Here is a 16,445-nt window from a genome sequence, read left to right as displayed (position 1 = left end):
GTAATAATAAAAAACTATTCTTCATCGCGATCAGTAGTGCTTCTTTCCTCTGTGGTATAATGTAGTATTGCGGAGCGTTACGATTTCCTTGACCAATTCCATATCGACTGAATGTGTTTTGTCAACTATTGAACTCGCAACGCAAACGCACAGGTAAAGCATCCTCGTAGAGGGGAGGCAAACAATACTAACCAAAAATCTATTTTTTCCAGGAAGGGTACAATATGGAAAACACATGTTAAATATTTCCTGCCGCCAAAGTGCAGTACTTTATACCTGGCACTAGAATTTTTAGAAATAGAAGCATTTGGTTAACTTATGTTTTACGCTTCAGTGAACATAGTCTATGAGCAGGGTAGTTCTACCTGAGGACACCACCGACGACTAATTGACCGGGCTTTCCAGAAGTACCTAACGGGAAAATTAATTATCTATCAATTGGTGCAGATGTTCCACAGATGTTTCAAGATTGAAGGAATATGAACTGAGATATGGCAGCCTTAGTAATAGGTGACCACTGAAGTTGTTGCAGTGTGAACCAAGGAATGCTAATAGAGTCGCCTCAATAATGCAACAATCTCTTTTTCCATTGCATGTTAATAGTAAGCGATTTTAGATAATTTCAAACGATAAAATAACGTTACATAACCCTCTAAAGGTGGGTCAGCAACCACTTAAGCTGTCATATCTCAGTTGATATCCATTCAAACTTGAAAAATCTGGTACCATTCGATAGGCAATTAAATTTACTAAAAATAATTATTCTTGTAATTTTTTTATGTAAAACCAACGGTTTCTGAGTTATTTGAGAAACAAAATTTTAAATGACCGCCATTTTGTTTTATTAATTTGAAAAATCATTATATTTTTCGTAGCTTTATCTAGTTGCTATAAATAATAGTGCAAAGTTGAAATTCGTATGTTCAACCATTATTTTTTAGAAAAAGATAATAACTAAAAAAAGCAAGATGGCCGCTGTATGTGAGTATTTGAAGAGTTCCGGACAATTTAAATATGATATTTAGGGTTTTTCACCCAGGAGCAATGCCCTAGATTATTGATAGGGAGTTCGTAGACACTCTGTAGTGTTATTCTTATAGATTGACAGTAGACTCCTCCATGCACACGGACTTATCATCCAAGCATGCAGTTATTCATTATTTCTTATTTTTCATATTAATGTTACAATCTAATGTATCGCCTTCACTTTGTTTTTACATACTATGCAATGTGAAAAGTTCTTGAATAAATTGAATTGAATTGAATTTTGATTGGAATTAGGTTAACAAATTTTATAATAGAATTGATAGCAATAAATAAGCGATCTCCCCTCTTTATGATAAGATTAAGTTCTTTTATCTATGATTTCTGCTCCTCCCATAGTTGACTCTGACAAATGGATTGAAAACGTGCTTCTCATGGTGAAGAACAGCATGTCAAAAGCCAAGAATGTGATTGACACTTACTTCTCACTGAGGACAATCCACCCCACACTCTTCCAAGGCCGAGATCCAAGTTTGCCTGCCATGAAACGCAGCTTTGAAGATGTGTGAGTAGCATTAATTCATTCATTAATGATTCTTTTCATTAATTCATTAATTCTTATATTCATTGATCCATTGACTCATTAATTCATTAATTTATTGATTCATTAATTCATTATCTCATTAATTTATTAATGCATTAATTCATGGATTCATTTATTAAGCAATTCATTGATTCATTGATTAATTGATTAATTAATAGATTCATCAATCTATAAATTCATTAATTTATCGATTTATCAATTCATGAATCCATCAATTCATTAACTCATTATTCCACCAATTCATTAATAGATTCATTAATTTATCAATTCATTATTCCATTAATTCATTAATCCATCATTCCATGAATTCATTAATTCATCAATTTATTAAGTTCAATAATTCATCAATCCATTAAATCATTAATTCAAATGATTCATTGATTTTTCAATTTATCAATTCATTGATTCATTTATTCATTAATTCTTCAACTTATTAATTCATTGATTATTTGATCCCTTGATTCATTGATTCATTAATTCATAAATTTATCAATTGATTAATTCATTAATTCATCAATTTATTAATTCATTATCTCATTAATGTATTAATCCATTAATTCATCAATCAATCATTCCATTAATTCATTAATTCATCAATTCATTAATTTACTAATTCTCTAATTTATTGATTCATAAAATCATTAATTTCAATGATTCTTTAATTCTTTAATTTATCAATTCATTGATTCATTAATTCATAATTTATCAATTGTTTAATTCATTAATTCATTGTTTAATTGATTCATTAATATATTAATTTATCAATTCATTATTCCATTAATTCATTCATTCATCAATTTATCAATTAATTGATTAATTATTAATGAAATTATTCATCCATTCATTAATTCATTAATTTACTGATTTATTAATTCATTATTTCATTATTTCATTATTCCATTAATTCATTGATTTATCAATTTATCATTTCATTAATTCATTAATCCATTGATTAATTTATTCAATAACTCATTATTTAATTCATTCATTCATCAATTATTCAATAATTTATCAATCCAGTTACACACACATTGATTTTTGAACGTATGGTTTTTTTCCTCATGTATTCTATCAGATTAGACGGAACTTGACAAACATCATCTGTTCAATCTAATAGAATTAATATAAGGAAGGTAGAAAATCGTACGTCAAAAATTGGTGCCAGCTACACACACGTAGATTTATGCGCGTAGGATTTATTTGCCATCCTTATGAACTCTATCAGATTAAACGGAACTTGACAGACAGTCATCATCTGTTCAATCTAAATATCGGGGTCGATGTCAAACGAGGCAAACGACAGAAGAGACCAGCGACAGTCGAGACCAGCGACGGTAGACACCGGCGACATTCGAGGCCAGCGACGGTAGAGGACTCCTGAAAAAGTGCCCTCAAATGTCGCCTGCGTTAGGCGACAGTTGAGGCCACTCTAATTTTTGTACAGCCCCGACAGTCGAGACCTGCGACCGTAGAGGACTCCTGAAAAAGAGGCCTCAACTGTCGCCTGCGCTAGGCTCTCCAGAATGGTAGACAGCACCAAAAGAATATTATCATTCAATTTGTATGGATTTACCAGCAATTGAATAAAATCCCATTATTCCTTCTATATTATGAATAAGTATTGCAACTTCACAACTGTAAATAAACCTTAGTTGCTTCATCATAAAAAACGAAATTTTCAAACTTGTAAATACCTTTTTGATACTTTGATGTCAAATTCTCAGTTCATGATACATGTAGGATATTATTCTACAAATCAATATCCTGTTACAAATCAATAACTTTTATCAATATCACACATTCACATTTTACATTTTCTTGATCTATGTTCAATAGATATTGAGCTTTTCCCATAAAAACTAAATTGTTCATTTATTTCATTAACGATGTTGCTTATGGAATTAATCACATGATTACTTTCATATGATGATAACATCATATGTATAAGTTATAATCATTATAAAATGTATTTTGTCTGGAATCGCAGTAGGATGTGTCCTCAACTGTCGCCTGCTGCAAGCGAGTCTCTAATTTTTGTACAGGCCCGACAGTCGAGACCAGCGACATTCGAGGCCAGCAACGGTAGAGGACTCCTGAAAAAGAGGCCTCAAATGTCGCCTGCGTTGGGCGACAGTTGAGGCCACTCTAATTTTTGTACAGCCCCGACAGTCAAGACCTACGACGGGAAGAAGTGGCCTCAAATGTCGCCTGCGTTAGGCGACAGTTGAGGCGACTCTAATTTTCGTACACTCCCAACAGTCGAGGCCTACGACCGTAGAGGACTGTAAAACAGTCCTCTACGGTCGTAGGCCTCGAATGTCGTCGGTCTCGACTGTCGCGCCCCCAAATATCGGGGCACCGCAACGTTAGTAGACAGAAGGTTGATCACTCACAGGTGTAAGATTCGAAGTGGTGGGGGGAATGCCAGCGTGACGTCACGTGTAGTAGAAAAGTGATAGAGTAACCACACTGAGCATACATTATTTATCCACTGTATCTTCAAATACATCGTCGTTTTGTCGTTTAATCCCCTCAAGATTGACCTAGAACTTGAAAATTATCCATACTTATAGCGAATTAATCACCGATTCTAATGATGTTGTTTAATATTTCAAGTTCATTCAACTTGTATGAGTAAAATGAAGTTGAAAGTTTTTCAAGAATCTGGACACGTGACACGAAAAAGTTAATAAGCTGGAAAAGCGTTAGTAGACAACGTTATACTATTATAATTTCAGATTAACCCATAAAAAATCTTGATAAACCAATGCATTGCAATAAAACAATAAGCCGATCCCGATAAATCCAATGAATTTCATTCATATAAATGCACTGAACACATGCTGGTATCGAGCACATGTTCTACCTACGAGAATCAAAATATCTCATCCCCGAAATTCACAAGCTGATGTATAGCCAAACTACAAAATATAAACATGACCTAGAAGATAAAGAAACCTTAAGGGTTTGAAAGGGATGGTGAGGAGGTGGGTTTATTATTGCAAAATGCTTGTATTATTCAAATGTTTTGATAATTATTGTGAAGCAGAAACAGAAAGCTTGCATGTCAGAAAATGTTTGTGCTATATAATTTGACTATAGGTCACCGTATGATTTTCAAGAATGCGATATTCTGCCTACTCTGTACTACAGCCTACGTCACGGCTGCAGTTCCCCCACTCCAATTGCATTTCAACTAAAATACTATAGATGAGTGACCAACCTTCTGTCTACTAACTTTGGGGGCACCGAGCTTCGCTCGATATTTATTTATATTGATAAACAGAACACAATTCTTTAAAATGATTAGGGAAAGACTAACAGCAGGCAAAGCCCAAAACTGTTTCTTCCCTGAATTTTTATTTATGAACTGTAATAATCCAAGAAGTAGGTTATGTTCCATACACTTGAATTCAGGTCCAATTTTCAGTCCAAACATTCGAAAACAGAAAAGTTCTAATATAGATTGTTTACAAACTAAATTGAATAACAAAATAACACTCACTAATCACTTAGAAATGTAAAATCTCTAGATCTATAGAAGGCTAAGCCCCGACAGACTGAAATCACACCACAGCCCAAACTACTGAGTCTACAAACTTGAAATTTCGCACAATTGTTTATGATAGCCTCAAAACAGCCACTGAGACAGCATTTTCAGAAATTTTCCCCCCTGAGGGAGCTGGGGCCACCCAAAAATGTTGTACTTTTTAACCGCTCATTGCACAGCAAAGTCATGAGGAACTTTTTTGTTCAGCTACGAAAAAAAATCAGTTCTATGCAGAAAAAATCCGACCAGGAGCAGAGAGGGGTCCAGGAGAGGGAATTTTTTGAATATTTTCATGTAAAATCACACTACAGCTCAAACTAATTGGCCGACAGACTTAAAACTCTGCACAAATATTCTTCAAACATGCTAGACACACACTAAGAACGGATTTTGAGATATTTTGCCTCTAAGGGTTTCAAAGGATGAAAAAGGATCCTATTTAGTAAGGTTATGAACATGGTAAGGTGAATGTCATATGGAACTGAGATAATTATTGACACATGATATTCCAACATATGTTGTAATCATTGGAAAGCTTAAAATAGTTTTATCAATCAGCTGATCGAATTCAATTTCTGTGGATCGAAAGCGCGAGCTTATTGCCACGTGTTTGTTCCATTGTTGTATGCTTATGCTTGGCCTTCTATCAGCTGTATATAGAGTCTCATACATTCCGATTAGAACTGAGCACAGAGATTTTCTTTGGTTAGGAGTTTGTTGATAATTCTTTTTTCAAATTTAAATTTTATTGCAAACAAAAAAAAAACATTGAAAAATTTCTTAATAGACAAAAAGATTGAGTCGTACATCACCCAGTAGTCTGGGTCACTTCAATCAAAGTTTTTCATTTTGTAGCTGATAAATTTCATACGTATTGATAATGTATCCAGTGTCCATAATGGAAGTGATTGAACTACTCACTAGCTTACTGGTTTATATTTAATTAATTACTGGCTTACTGGTCCTTCATAGAATGTATAGTATTCCTGGTGATTGAGCCTGTCTTTTTTCAGCATTGACTATTAATAATAAAGCTTGATTTACAACTAGCTTACATCGTAAAAGTCAATGTATCTCATGTCACACTTTAAATTATTTGGTGAATCATGAAATTTATCTGACAATCAATATTTTCATTTACATCTGAATACGTACTTCCTATGTGCTTAGTCATGCAGCATTCATTATTCCCAAAACATATTCTTCTCAATCAATTGGTAGTAATATCTAACAGTAAAGTGTTGAATTAAAAAAAAAAAAAAAAATAGATAGGATAAATCAGTGTTTCAAAGATGAATTCAATGTTTTAATAGTTGTTGATTGTCAATAGATGGTCCAGGAAATTTGCGATGTACGATGAATCACACAGAATTACATATTCTTTCCATCTTCCATTCTAGGATGAATATAAGCTAAGCTAAATTGGAAAAAATGGAAATTATTCTGCCATCAATGAATGCAATATGAACAACTCTCTTCCATCAGGTGAATAATTTTTCCCAACATTTTCCGGTTACTCAATGATAGGGGAGTGATAATTATTTGTATAGGTCTCCTAAGGAACCATTATCTACAGCTGGTACCAATCAACTACACTTCAACTCCAAACTATACCGTTGTAATACAGTAGCCTACACAATTTGTCATAGGGTGACGTGTTTATTACAGCTGGTAACTTTAGATGCTAAATCATATTATCTCAATATGATCTTGAATCATGATCATCTTTCCGTTCTTCGGTAGCCGCTAGGCCGACAATTTCGAGAACATAGGTCTGTAAAAAATGGATTAATAAATAATCATTATTAGCCACCCTATTAAAATTTCTGGTCAGAAACCATCCCCAATATTCACACAACATTTTCCCAAAGTTTCATGCCGTTATGTCAAATATTTTTCAAGTCATGGGGAACAAACACACAAACAGACATTCATTTTTATAAATATATATAGAAGATAGAAGATTTCATTCGGCTCAAACAAAAGCCTCTCTAAATGGAAGTAGAATGATAAGGTTGATAGCTTTCAGTTCTGTTGTTTTAATTTTTTTTTTCAAATCACTTTCAAAAAGTTCATGTAGTACCTACTATTGTGTTTGAGACACTTCTGGCGCTATTATAGTTTCACAACTATTCTGTTCCACACTCCTATCTCTTGCAGTCATTAACCATATCTATAATAAAATAAAGAGTTGGCTTATACACGTACGGGATAGGAAAATTATGTTTGACGGATCATCACGTCTGAACTACTGGACTAATAAACTTGAAATTTTGCATGTAGGCTAGATTCTTAATCAACCAAGGATGGTTATAGGCCTATTTTCAATTATTCAAAATTTCATTACGTCAAGTTTTTAGATTATCAAGTTTGAAAACAGATCCTTGCGAAGCACGGGTTCCTGCTAGTCCCATTATATTGAGCGAGCAATTTCTGTATATTTATATTGTTATTTGGCTATCTGGTTATCTGGTTATATGGTAAAAAAATAAATTCGTATGGCTTTTTTTGGTGGGGAGTCCCTTGCGGGAAGGTCCCACCGCTGAATATATAATTTGAGCCGTCAATGGCCTTACGACTGTCATACTTCAGCCGGGACCGACAATTCAACGTGCACATCCGATAACACGGGAGTGATCTGGTTAAAAAACTTTTGGTTGTGAGTGGATTCGAACCCGGGATCTCTATGCTGCTACGCAAGCACTCTATCCACTAGTCCCGGATCACTCCTGGTTATAGGTTATATGGTATATATTTATGTTCAAGGGATCTCGAAAACGGCTCGAACGATTTTCACGAAATTTGGAACAAAGTAGCTATGATATGAAGATTCGATTGCACTAGGTCTCAACCCTTGGATAACTCGCTGAAAGACATTAAAAGGATAAATACGTCCTTGGAAAAACAGCTGGAAATTTTGTCGTCTGTCGATACCGTAATGGAGAGAGAGTGAACGAGTGCGGTGTGTGGGATCATCCAGCTGATCTCAAGAGAAGAAAAATGCAGTAAGAGAAACTTATTCTCGTTTATTTCTCCTTTTTTTAGAAAACATGTTCACTTCAGAAAGTCCAAATAGTAAGTAGATGCAGTTAGTGTAGAATAGTACATAGTAAATTAACAAATATTGTAGCAAACATGGTATGTCATTCTAATCGATTCATAGTATGTCTATTTGTAATTGAAGATGTGTGTGTTTTTGAAGTGTGAATAAATTGTTATTTTGATGAGTGATAGTGGCTTAACTAGATTATCAGACTCGTTCTAGAAACTCTGATAAACTCAGTAAAATCATGAAAAAAAATGTAAAAACTGAAATCGCCATTTTTAAAATCTTCTGTAACTTTCGAATTGTATTGAGTCGAAAGTATTATTTATTGTTGTAGTGGGTAGAGTGGGACAATTTTTACATCCTCACTTGATTTGGAAATTTTATCAGGATTATTTCACAAGACATGCAGCTTTGAATATAGAAATTGGCCATTTTTTATGTATTGGAATATGGGCTTAAGTACACTCAACAATAAATTTTTCATTTTTCGATCGAATTTGACTTATGATGGATGATTTATACATGGTTGAAGAGCCACATTTTAACTTTAAACTACAAGAAAACTAAATTTATCACATTTTCTCCCAATGAATCTCGACAACCACACCCAAATTTTAAACTTAAATTACATTCAACTGAAGACAGACACGAACCTTTAAGCTGCATGTGTCCAGAAATAGAAGTAGTGAAATCAATAAAATATCTTGGTGTAATGTTGGATAATCATTTAAAATGGACAGCACATACAGTATATCTTTGCTCCAAGTTGAAATACCTTATACATACTTTTTACAAAATTAATCAGTTAACAAACCATGACATCATAAGGAATATCTACTTAGCATATGCACATGTTCTATTCACATATTGTTTGGTGGTGTGGGGTGGCGCATATGATACTCATTTAAAGAAAGTTTTCATTTTGCAGAAATTTTTAGTCAAAGCAGCCTGGGGCAAACCAAGGATCTATCCTAGTAGGGACGTTTTCCAAGAAATGAATGTTCTCACCATAAGACAGTGAAATATTATAAAAAACTTAATCTTTTCTATTAATAAAACTAAACATTTACCAACAATCCGTGCTCTCAATTACAACACTCGTCCATCGATTACAATGAAATTCATGGTCAGATTCTCCAGACTTTCAGTAAGTAGAAGACAGTATGAACACAACTGCAATATGCTGATTAATATGATTCCCTTAAACTTATTCACCCATAAAATGAACAAAAAACTTACAAAAGATATTGATGAATGGGTAAAAACTAGAATATTTTTCAAAATATACTTTTAATCATAAAATTACATATAATAGATTGATTTGGTGAATACCTAAAATAAAATTGTGATTTTGTGAATTCCAACAAAGTTCTTATTTTGTGTTTCAGTCAAAAAAAAAAAATCTTTCAATGATTTGAACTGAACTCATTGCTAGCGATCAGGCACGTGTCTCTGCTAGCAATTATTGCCGGTAAAATGAGTGCAACTGGGATTTCAGTTATGTTATATCTAATTTATTTTTATTATTTCTAGAATAGAGTATATTTTGAATTTCTGTATGATGTACCTGATTATTATGTGAATTTGTAATTGTATAAATCTTGTATATGTGGCAAATAAAATTGAATTGAATTGATCTTGGACCGCCTTGACGTGTAGTACGATGAAATCTGAGCATTGTGTCAAAAGTTATAAGTGTTTGAAATTTTGATCCTTGAGGTGTCCTTAAGCATGCCTCTCCACTAGGAAATACTGAAATGAAGTCCATCTTGCGGGTGATTCTCATAGAACATGATCTCATGAGCTCATGTCATTGTGCGAAATATCAATGTGAAGACAATGTAGTTGGTGATGATGGTTGAAGCTGAAAATTAGGTGTTTTTGACAATACAAGGAGCATTGTTGTCAGGTGTACCTGGAAATCTATTTGAGATAGAGCGCTCTCCCTGATCTCAGATTGTAGAGCACAAAAATACGCTCAGAGGGATTTTGAATTATACAACTGAATGTTAATAATCGGAGGATATTGTTGATCAGAAACTGAAATTCATAAAAATTGACTCAAAATCCTTCAAATTTCACTCATTTTTGAAAAATCATAACTCAGTACTTATTGGAGATAGATAGTTCCGAATGATCTCATTTCATTCAGAATTTCATGATTTAAAAAAAAGGCAGGAAAAAATTTTTCTGTCTGATTACGAGATTTGGCAGAAATAGCTGAAAACTGGAAATGAGCCGAAAATATGAGGTTTCTGGGCCACTCTGTATCTAGCACAAGGAAATTTTGCATGAAGAACTTCTGAACTTCTCTTATGTACCCAAATGATAAAATCAGAACTATAATATAAATTGCATGCACCAATGTATATAGTGACTGGACTACTACTATGTTCCAAATTTCGTGAAAATCATTAGAGCCGTTTTCGAGATCCGTTGGACATACATAACAGATAACCATAATTATAATCAATCATATACAGAAACTGCTCGCTCAATATAATAGGACAGACTTAATAAGGACAGCAAAAAATCGTATGAACAAATTAATAATAATAATAATAATAATAATAATAATAATTTCTCTGGATGTTGGACGACACATCCAGAGGAGTTTATTCATAAATTCATACATTACATATTTGTTTCATATATTTTCAATAATATAATAATATTCAGTGTTTACAAAAATGATACCTCACTATATAATATATGTGTCGAGGTTATCATCAAATTAATACTAATTTATGCTACAACAGATAATACAAAAATTCCAAAAATCTAAAACTATATCTATTACCCTAAGCATCACCTAGTACAAAGATACTAAACCGAGGTACTATTTTTTACATATAAATTACCTTATTTAAAAAAGAATATTGCTTAAATCTAAATCCTACTTACTATTAGTTCCTCACTACTTTGTATCCCAATACTGAATAACCAATGTCTAATTTTTCTTTTGAACCTATTGAAATTTTCCTCTCCTTTGATTTCTAATGGTATTCTATTAGATAAATTAATATCAATGTGTGTTTAACTAGCCTTACACACGTTTTAGCTTTCAGACGTAATAATCGCTCTAATATTTTCATCTGTAGTGATGTCCACGTTATAATGGTAGTATTCGAATCACATTGATGTTCCTAGCCTTATCTATCATCTCACAAAGCAGATACACCTACCATTCTCTAGCTCTGCAGCGATGTCAGATCGTCTTTCAACAATGTCGAAATAATTAACAAAATATTCAATAAAAATTATAGCAATTAAAAATTTTCAATCATTGGAAAATATATTTTCTGATAAATAGAATATCATGAAATTTTGGGATTTGGATTGCATGAGTCCCGATCGTTGTAGTCTTTCCTCAATCCCATTGTAATATGTGATCCATGTTTCGCAGCCATATAGTGATTCTGCCCGGCCTAACAAAGGAGGGCAACCCTATTGTGTGCTAATCCAGCTATATAACCAAAATCTTGAGATTTGAATTGCATGAGTCCTGATCATTGTAATCTCTGCTTGATCCCATTGCAATCTGTGATCCATGTTTCTCAGCCATATAGTAATTCTGCCCACTTTAACAAAAGAGGGCAACCCTGTTGTGTGCTAACCCAGCTCTATAAACAAAATCTAGAGGTTTGAATTGCACGAGTCCTGATCGTTGTAATCTTTCCTCAATCCTATTGTAATGTGTGATCCATGTTTTGCAGCCATATAGTGATTCTGCCCGGCCTAACAAAAGAGGGCAACCGTGTAATACTGATGCGCATCAATAACCCGGACCCGGATGACTATGACCTTGAAGCACACATGAAGAGATCACTCATGCTGATGGAGATCTACCTTCGCGACGGAGTCGACTTCACTGGTCTTCAAGTCGTCCATGATTTCAAGAACTTCAAACTGGGTCACCTGACACATTTTAACCTGCAGCTGTTGAAGATGATGTCCACTGGAATGGTACAGTAGTTCTTTTCACCTTTTTTCTTCATTTCCAATCATTATTCTTCAAAATATCTGTCATTTTATTTTCTATTTAGGGCAGGTTTCCGAGCTCGAGATTAAGCCAAGTTCTTAACCTTAAAGAGCTGGAGTCAGAAAATTGGCTTTCCGAAACAGGGCGTAGTCGCAGTGTACGGTTTTTTGCCGTTCTTATAAGCTCCTATAAGATGGAGCAGATGATTTCAAATAGATGATGTTTGTCAAGTTCCGTTTAATCTAATAGAATTTATAAGTAAGGCAAAAAATCGTACTAACAAAAATCGATGTTTGTGTTCAAGCCAAAGTTATTATAAAATTATATTGTATTCGTCAAGGATATATATATTTACGATTATCATATTTGGAATCAAATATCTTGTTAATTAATTATATTATATCTTCATTGTTGAAAAAACGATCTGGCAGCATTGCAGAACTAGAAAAGGATAGCGCTATCTGTTCTATCCTTTGTTGAATTATAGAGATGGATAGCAACACCATTGTTAATCAAATACTGCCATTATAACGTGCACTCCACTATAGGATTGTAATAATTGACCGAGCGTAGTGAGGCCTACGTTTTATCTATATATCTATATAAATGAAAATCGAGCCTCAAATAATGACATTCAATAACTTTTATATGTGTACACCGAATTTGATGATTTTTTTTTATTTTTGTTTGTTATGTTCAGGACCAGGTCTACAAATTTATAATCCGACTTCAGGACTCTTTCCTACGGTCCTTCAAAGTTTGCATGTAATCCTTATGGGAGAAGATTTGTTAGATCGTCACACACAGAAATAAAAATCAGCTGTTATAATCATTTCGTCATCCAACAGCTGTTGGTAGAACTGTTCTTCTATTTTCTTTCTACTGATTCACAAAATTTCAATTTCTAATAATGCCGCTGTACGAACGACGTCCAAACTTAGGTCGTAGAATTCGAAAAGTTGTAAATTTAGAATATGCACGAAAAGGAGTGCAAGGAGATAATATACCCTTCAATTTTCAGCAAGCTGCATTCAAGTATAACTGAAAATACAAAATGCTAAACAACTAACTAAGCACATAGGAAGTCCATATTGAGATATACATGTAAATGCTGATTGTTGGTTAATTTTCATGAGAATATAATGCATCAGATTAAGCTAAGGCTAAGCACACTTGAGGAGGCGCGGTTTGGTGATACAAAGTGTCGATCTTATCTATAGATTGCTCTATCACACCGTTCCACGCCATGCCCGATTCAGAAAGTGTGAGCTCTTCCATTTAAACCAATATTAGCAAGAAGCACCTGGATGCAAAATGTCACATAGCGCTTCCTCAGGTGTGCGCATCCAGCTACAGTTTGTCATAAGATGCATTAACTATTTGGCGGTACTGAGTTCGCCGCATTAGCAGCGAACTCAGTACCGCCGCTACTATAAATAAGCTGCATTAGATTTTTATCTATATATAAAAGCGAAATGGCACTCACTCACTGACTGACTGACTCACTCGCGGAACTAAAAATCTACCGGACCAAAAACGTTCAAATTTGGTAGGTATGTTCAGTTGGCCCTTTAGAGGCGCACTAAGAAATATTTTAGCGATATCATTTTTAACTCTAAGGTGGTTTTTAAGGGTTCAATGTTCGTCTTTTAGCATGTATATTCTTCTTATCCCAATATCTTAAAATTATAATGGAAATGTCCATACCATAATTATGTTAATATAGAACTATAACCTAGAGAGAGTAGAAAAAGTTGTTCTGGTAACTAAATTAGAAATTTTGTCAGGTTGGCATTAAGTTGAGTTGACTTTGTTAGGTTGGCACCAAGTTGAAGATCCCTTAATACCAATTTATCCAGTTAGCCAAAATTAGCGTTTTCTCAGCTTTTCTGCGTTTCCTCACCTTTTTCAATAATTGATAGAAATATATTTAAAAAAATAGTACACAGGTTTTACTGAGGTGGAAGAATTTTGTTCGCCAAAGATACGACGATATAGTAACAGGTGTTTTTCGAGATCAAATTGACATAATACGTTCAAATTCGGTACAGAGGTTCCGCTGAGGTCTACATGCAGGCGAGAGAAGCGAGCCCGCTGATCTCATTTTTAGACAATCCAGTCGGGGGTCCAGAATTCGGTAAAGAGGTTCCGCTGAGGTCTACATGCAGCGAGCGAAGCGAGCCCTTTGATCTCATTTTTGGACGATCCAGTCGGGGGTCCAGGGCTAGACGGGACTAGGTCCGGGGCTCCGCCCCCTGGCTAGACGGATATGGCGAGCGAAGCGAGCCTGACGGCTAGTATCAAAATATAGCTTATTCCGTAGTGGAAGAGAATAGCCAGCCTACAGACGCGGATTGCTTATTTGAGCAATACATGTCAGGAGCTGAGCCCCAGCAGCATGTAACCAGAGAATATAAAATGTAACAATATATCCTATACTCTCTGCATGCAACACGTCATTCACACCAGACAATAGTAACAGAAAATGTTTGTTTCTCTGACTACTCGTTAGTACAGGATTCCCTGTAGTACTGCTTTGTATATTCATCAGAAATAATTAGAGGATGCTTTATTATCCAGAGAGTCTAGAATTACATTCATTCCGGGCTGTGGCTAGTGCCTGTCACTCATGAAGTGACGTCTAGTGATAATGACAGTGTTTGATTATCAATGGTATTGCTATCCTTGTCTATCCTTCAACAAAGCGGATAGCGGTATCTCTCTCCCGCTTTGCTCTGTTGCCAGATCGTCTTTCAACAATGTAGAATTAGTAATAAAATAACAAAATATTTCATCTTCATTATGAAATCATTATTGATTATTGAATGAAAAAGACTATGAGATTGTCAAAAAACCACAAATTTATTGATACTTAGAATGAACGGTTACGGTTATTTCATCAATGTCAATCTCTGATAAACGTTTATCAGAAACGTAAACGGGTCTTTCCAAGTATCAATGAATCTGTGGTTTTTATGACAATTTCTTAGTCTTTTTCATTCAATATGAATAATTACCACAATATCAACTTCTCAACTAGTACACAAAAAGTAGTTGATTATTTAGAATTAGAACGGTTAATATTACATCAATAAACCTGTATCAGCTACCGTCTATAGAAAGAATTGACAAGACAGAGGATCGGCAACGTTGTTCTCCTATCTTTCTCCACTGCCATTATAGCTTGGACCTGACTATAGCACGGAGTTGGGAACAACAATGATATAGTCCTTCTTATTATCCCGTATTTCAACCCTACCATCATGGGAGGATTTCCCTATCATATTCTGATATTTGATATTATGATCTTTATAATTTAATAACGGACAGTGGCGGCTGGTGTGAATATAGCTTGGAGGTTGCAGATATCAATTATTCTAACTTACATAGTAGATAAGAAAGCAATAAATAGGGATTATTGAATCGTAATTACATAGAACATGAATTATATTATTTTCCTCTCAACATAATTCCAAGTCACTGTAAGAAGATAATAAGAAAATGAATTAGTTACACGATTCAAACAATATAATAGAAACAGAAAAGCCAGAACTGTTTCACATCTATCAGTTCCAATTATTATTAGCCTGAAAATACAATAATTTATATATTTTTCAACTGCTGCTTGTAGGCTACTTACGCGCTCACGCAAACCCAATAATTATTCAGCTTGTGTGTAATTTTCAAGATTTGGAGGTCTTCCAAACTTCCCAAGTTCAATTTCATTCTCATTTGCTATTAACTGAATAAATCATCCAAAAAATTTTAAATAGAATAAATATAGCTTTTGTTTATTACACGACCATTCATACAATCCTCAAAATCAAAACAAACAAAACTTTTCATATGGTCTGTCATCTGTAGTGTGATACTATCAATTATCGATACAAAGGCAGTCTTCATAGATCGATATTGTTGGTATCGTATCGTTAGTTTCTATAGAATGACTGTAGGAACTAATGACAATGGTTGTAGGATCGCTGCAACCATGCCATCCTCAAAAAGCCATCCGTTGTCATAGCAACCAACTGGTTTTCCAGCACTTTAGGCTTCCAATGCTATATTCCCATATAAGCGACGCGTCATAGGGGGTTGCAAATGCTATGGGCCCGTTCTGTGTACATGGAATGTGGTAAATTGTCCGATTCACAATTTACCAGGTAAAAAGTTCCACGTTCCATTGGAGGAATTTTGACAGATTCTGTTCCAGAATCCTGTTCCAGCTCCACAGTCCACCCCACAGTCGAAGTGTGGTAAATTGTCCGACTTGGTACAG

The 16,445-nt window shown here is 34.4% G+C and overlaps 1 protein-coding gene across 1 annotated transcript in view; it reads left to right on the top strand.

The window, feature by feature from the left end:
- Nucleotides 1-1,387: 1,387 nt before the first annotated feature.
- The window catches only part of LOC120353065, a 27,763-nt gene continuing 12,705 nt past the window's right edge, over nucleotides 1,388-16,445 (top strand). Inside the window, exons 1-2 of the mRNA XM_039435587.1 lie at nucleotides 1,388-1,549; nucleotides 11,904-12,153. Coding sequence (XP_039291521.1) covers nucleotides 1,419-1,549; nucleotides 11,904-12,153 — 381 coding nt within the window. The 5' untranslated portion in view covers nucleotides 1,388-1,418. The remainder of the gene's footprint in view (nucleotides 1,550-11,903; nucleotides 12,154-16,445) is intronic.

Source organism: Nilaparvata lugens, chromosome 9, assembly GCF_014356525.2.
Source record: "Nilaparvata lugens isolate BPH chromosome 9, ASM1435652v1, whole genome shotgun sequence".
NCBI lineage: Eukaryota > Metazoa > Arthropoda > Insecta > Hemiptera > Delphacidae > Nilaparvata > Nilaparvata lugens.
Note: the sequence above shows the minus strand (reverse complement) of the source record. Positions and strands in the feature narration are given on the sequence as shown.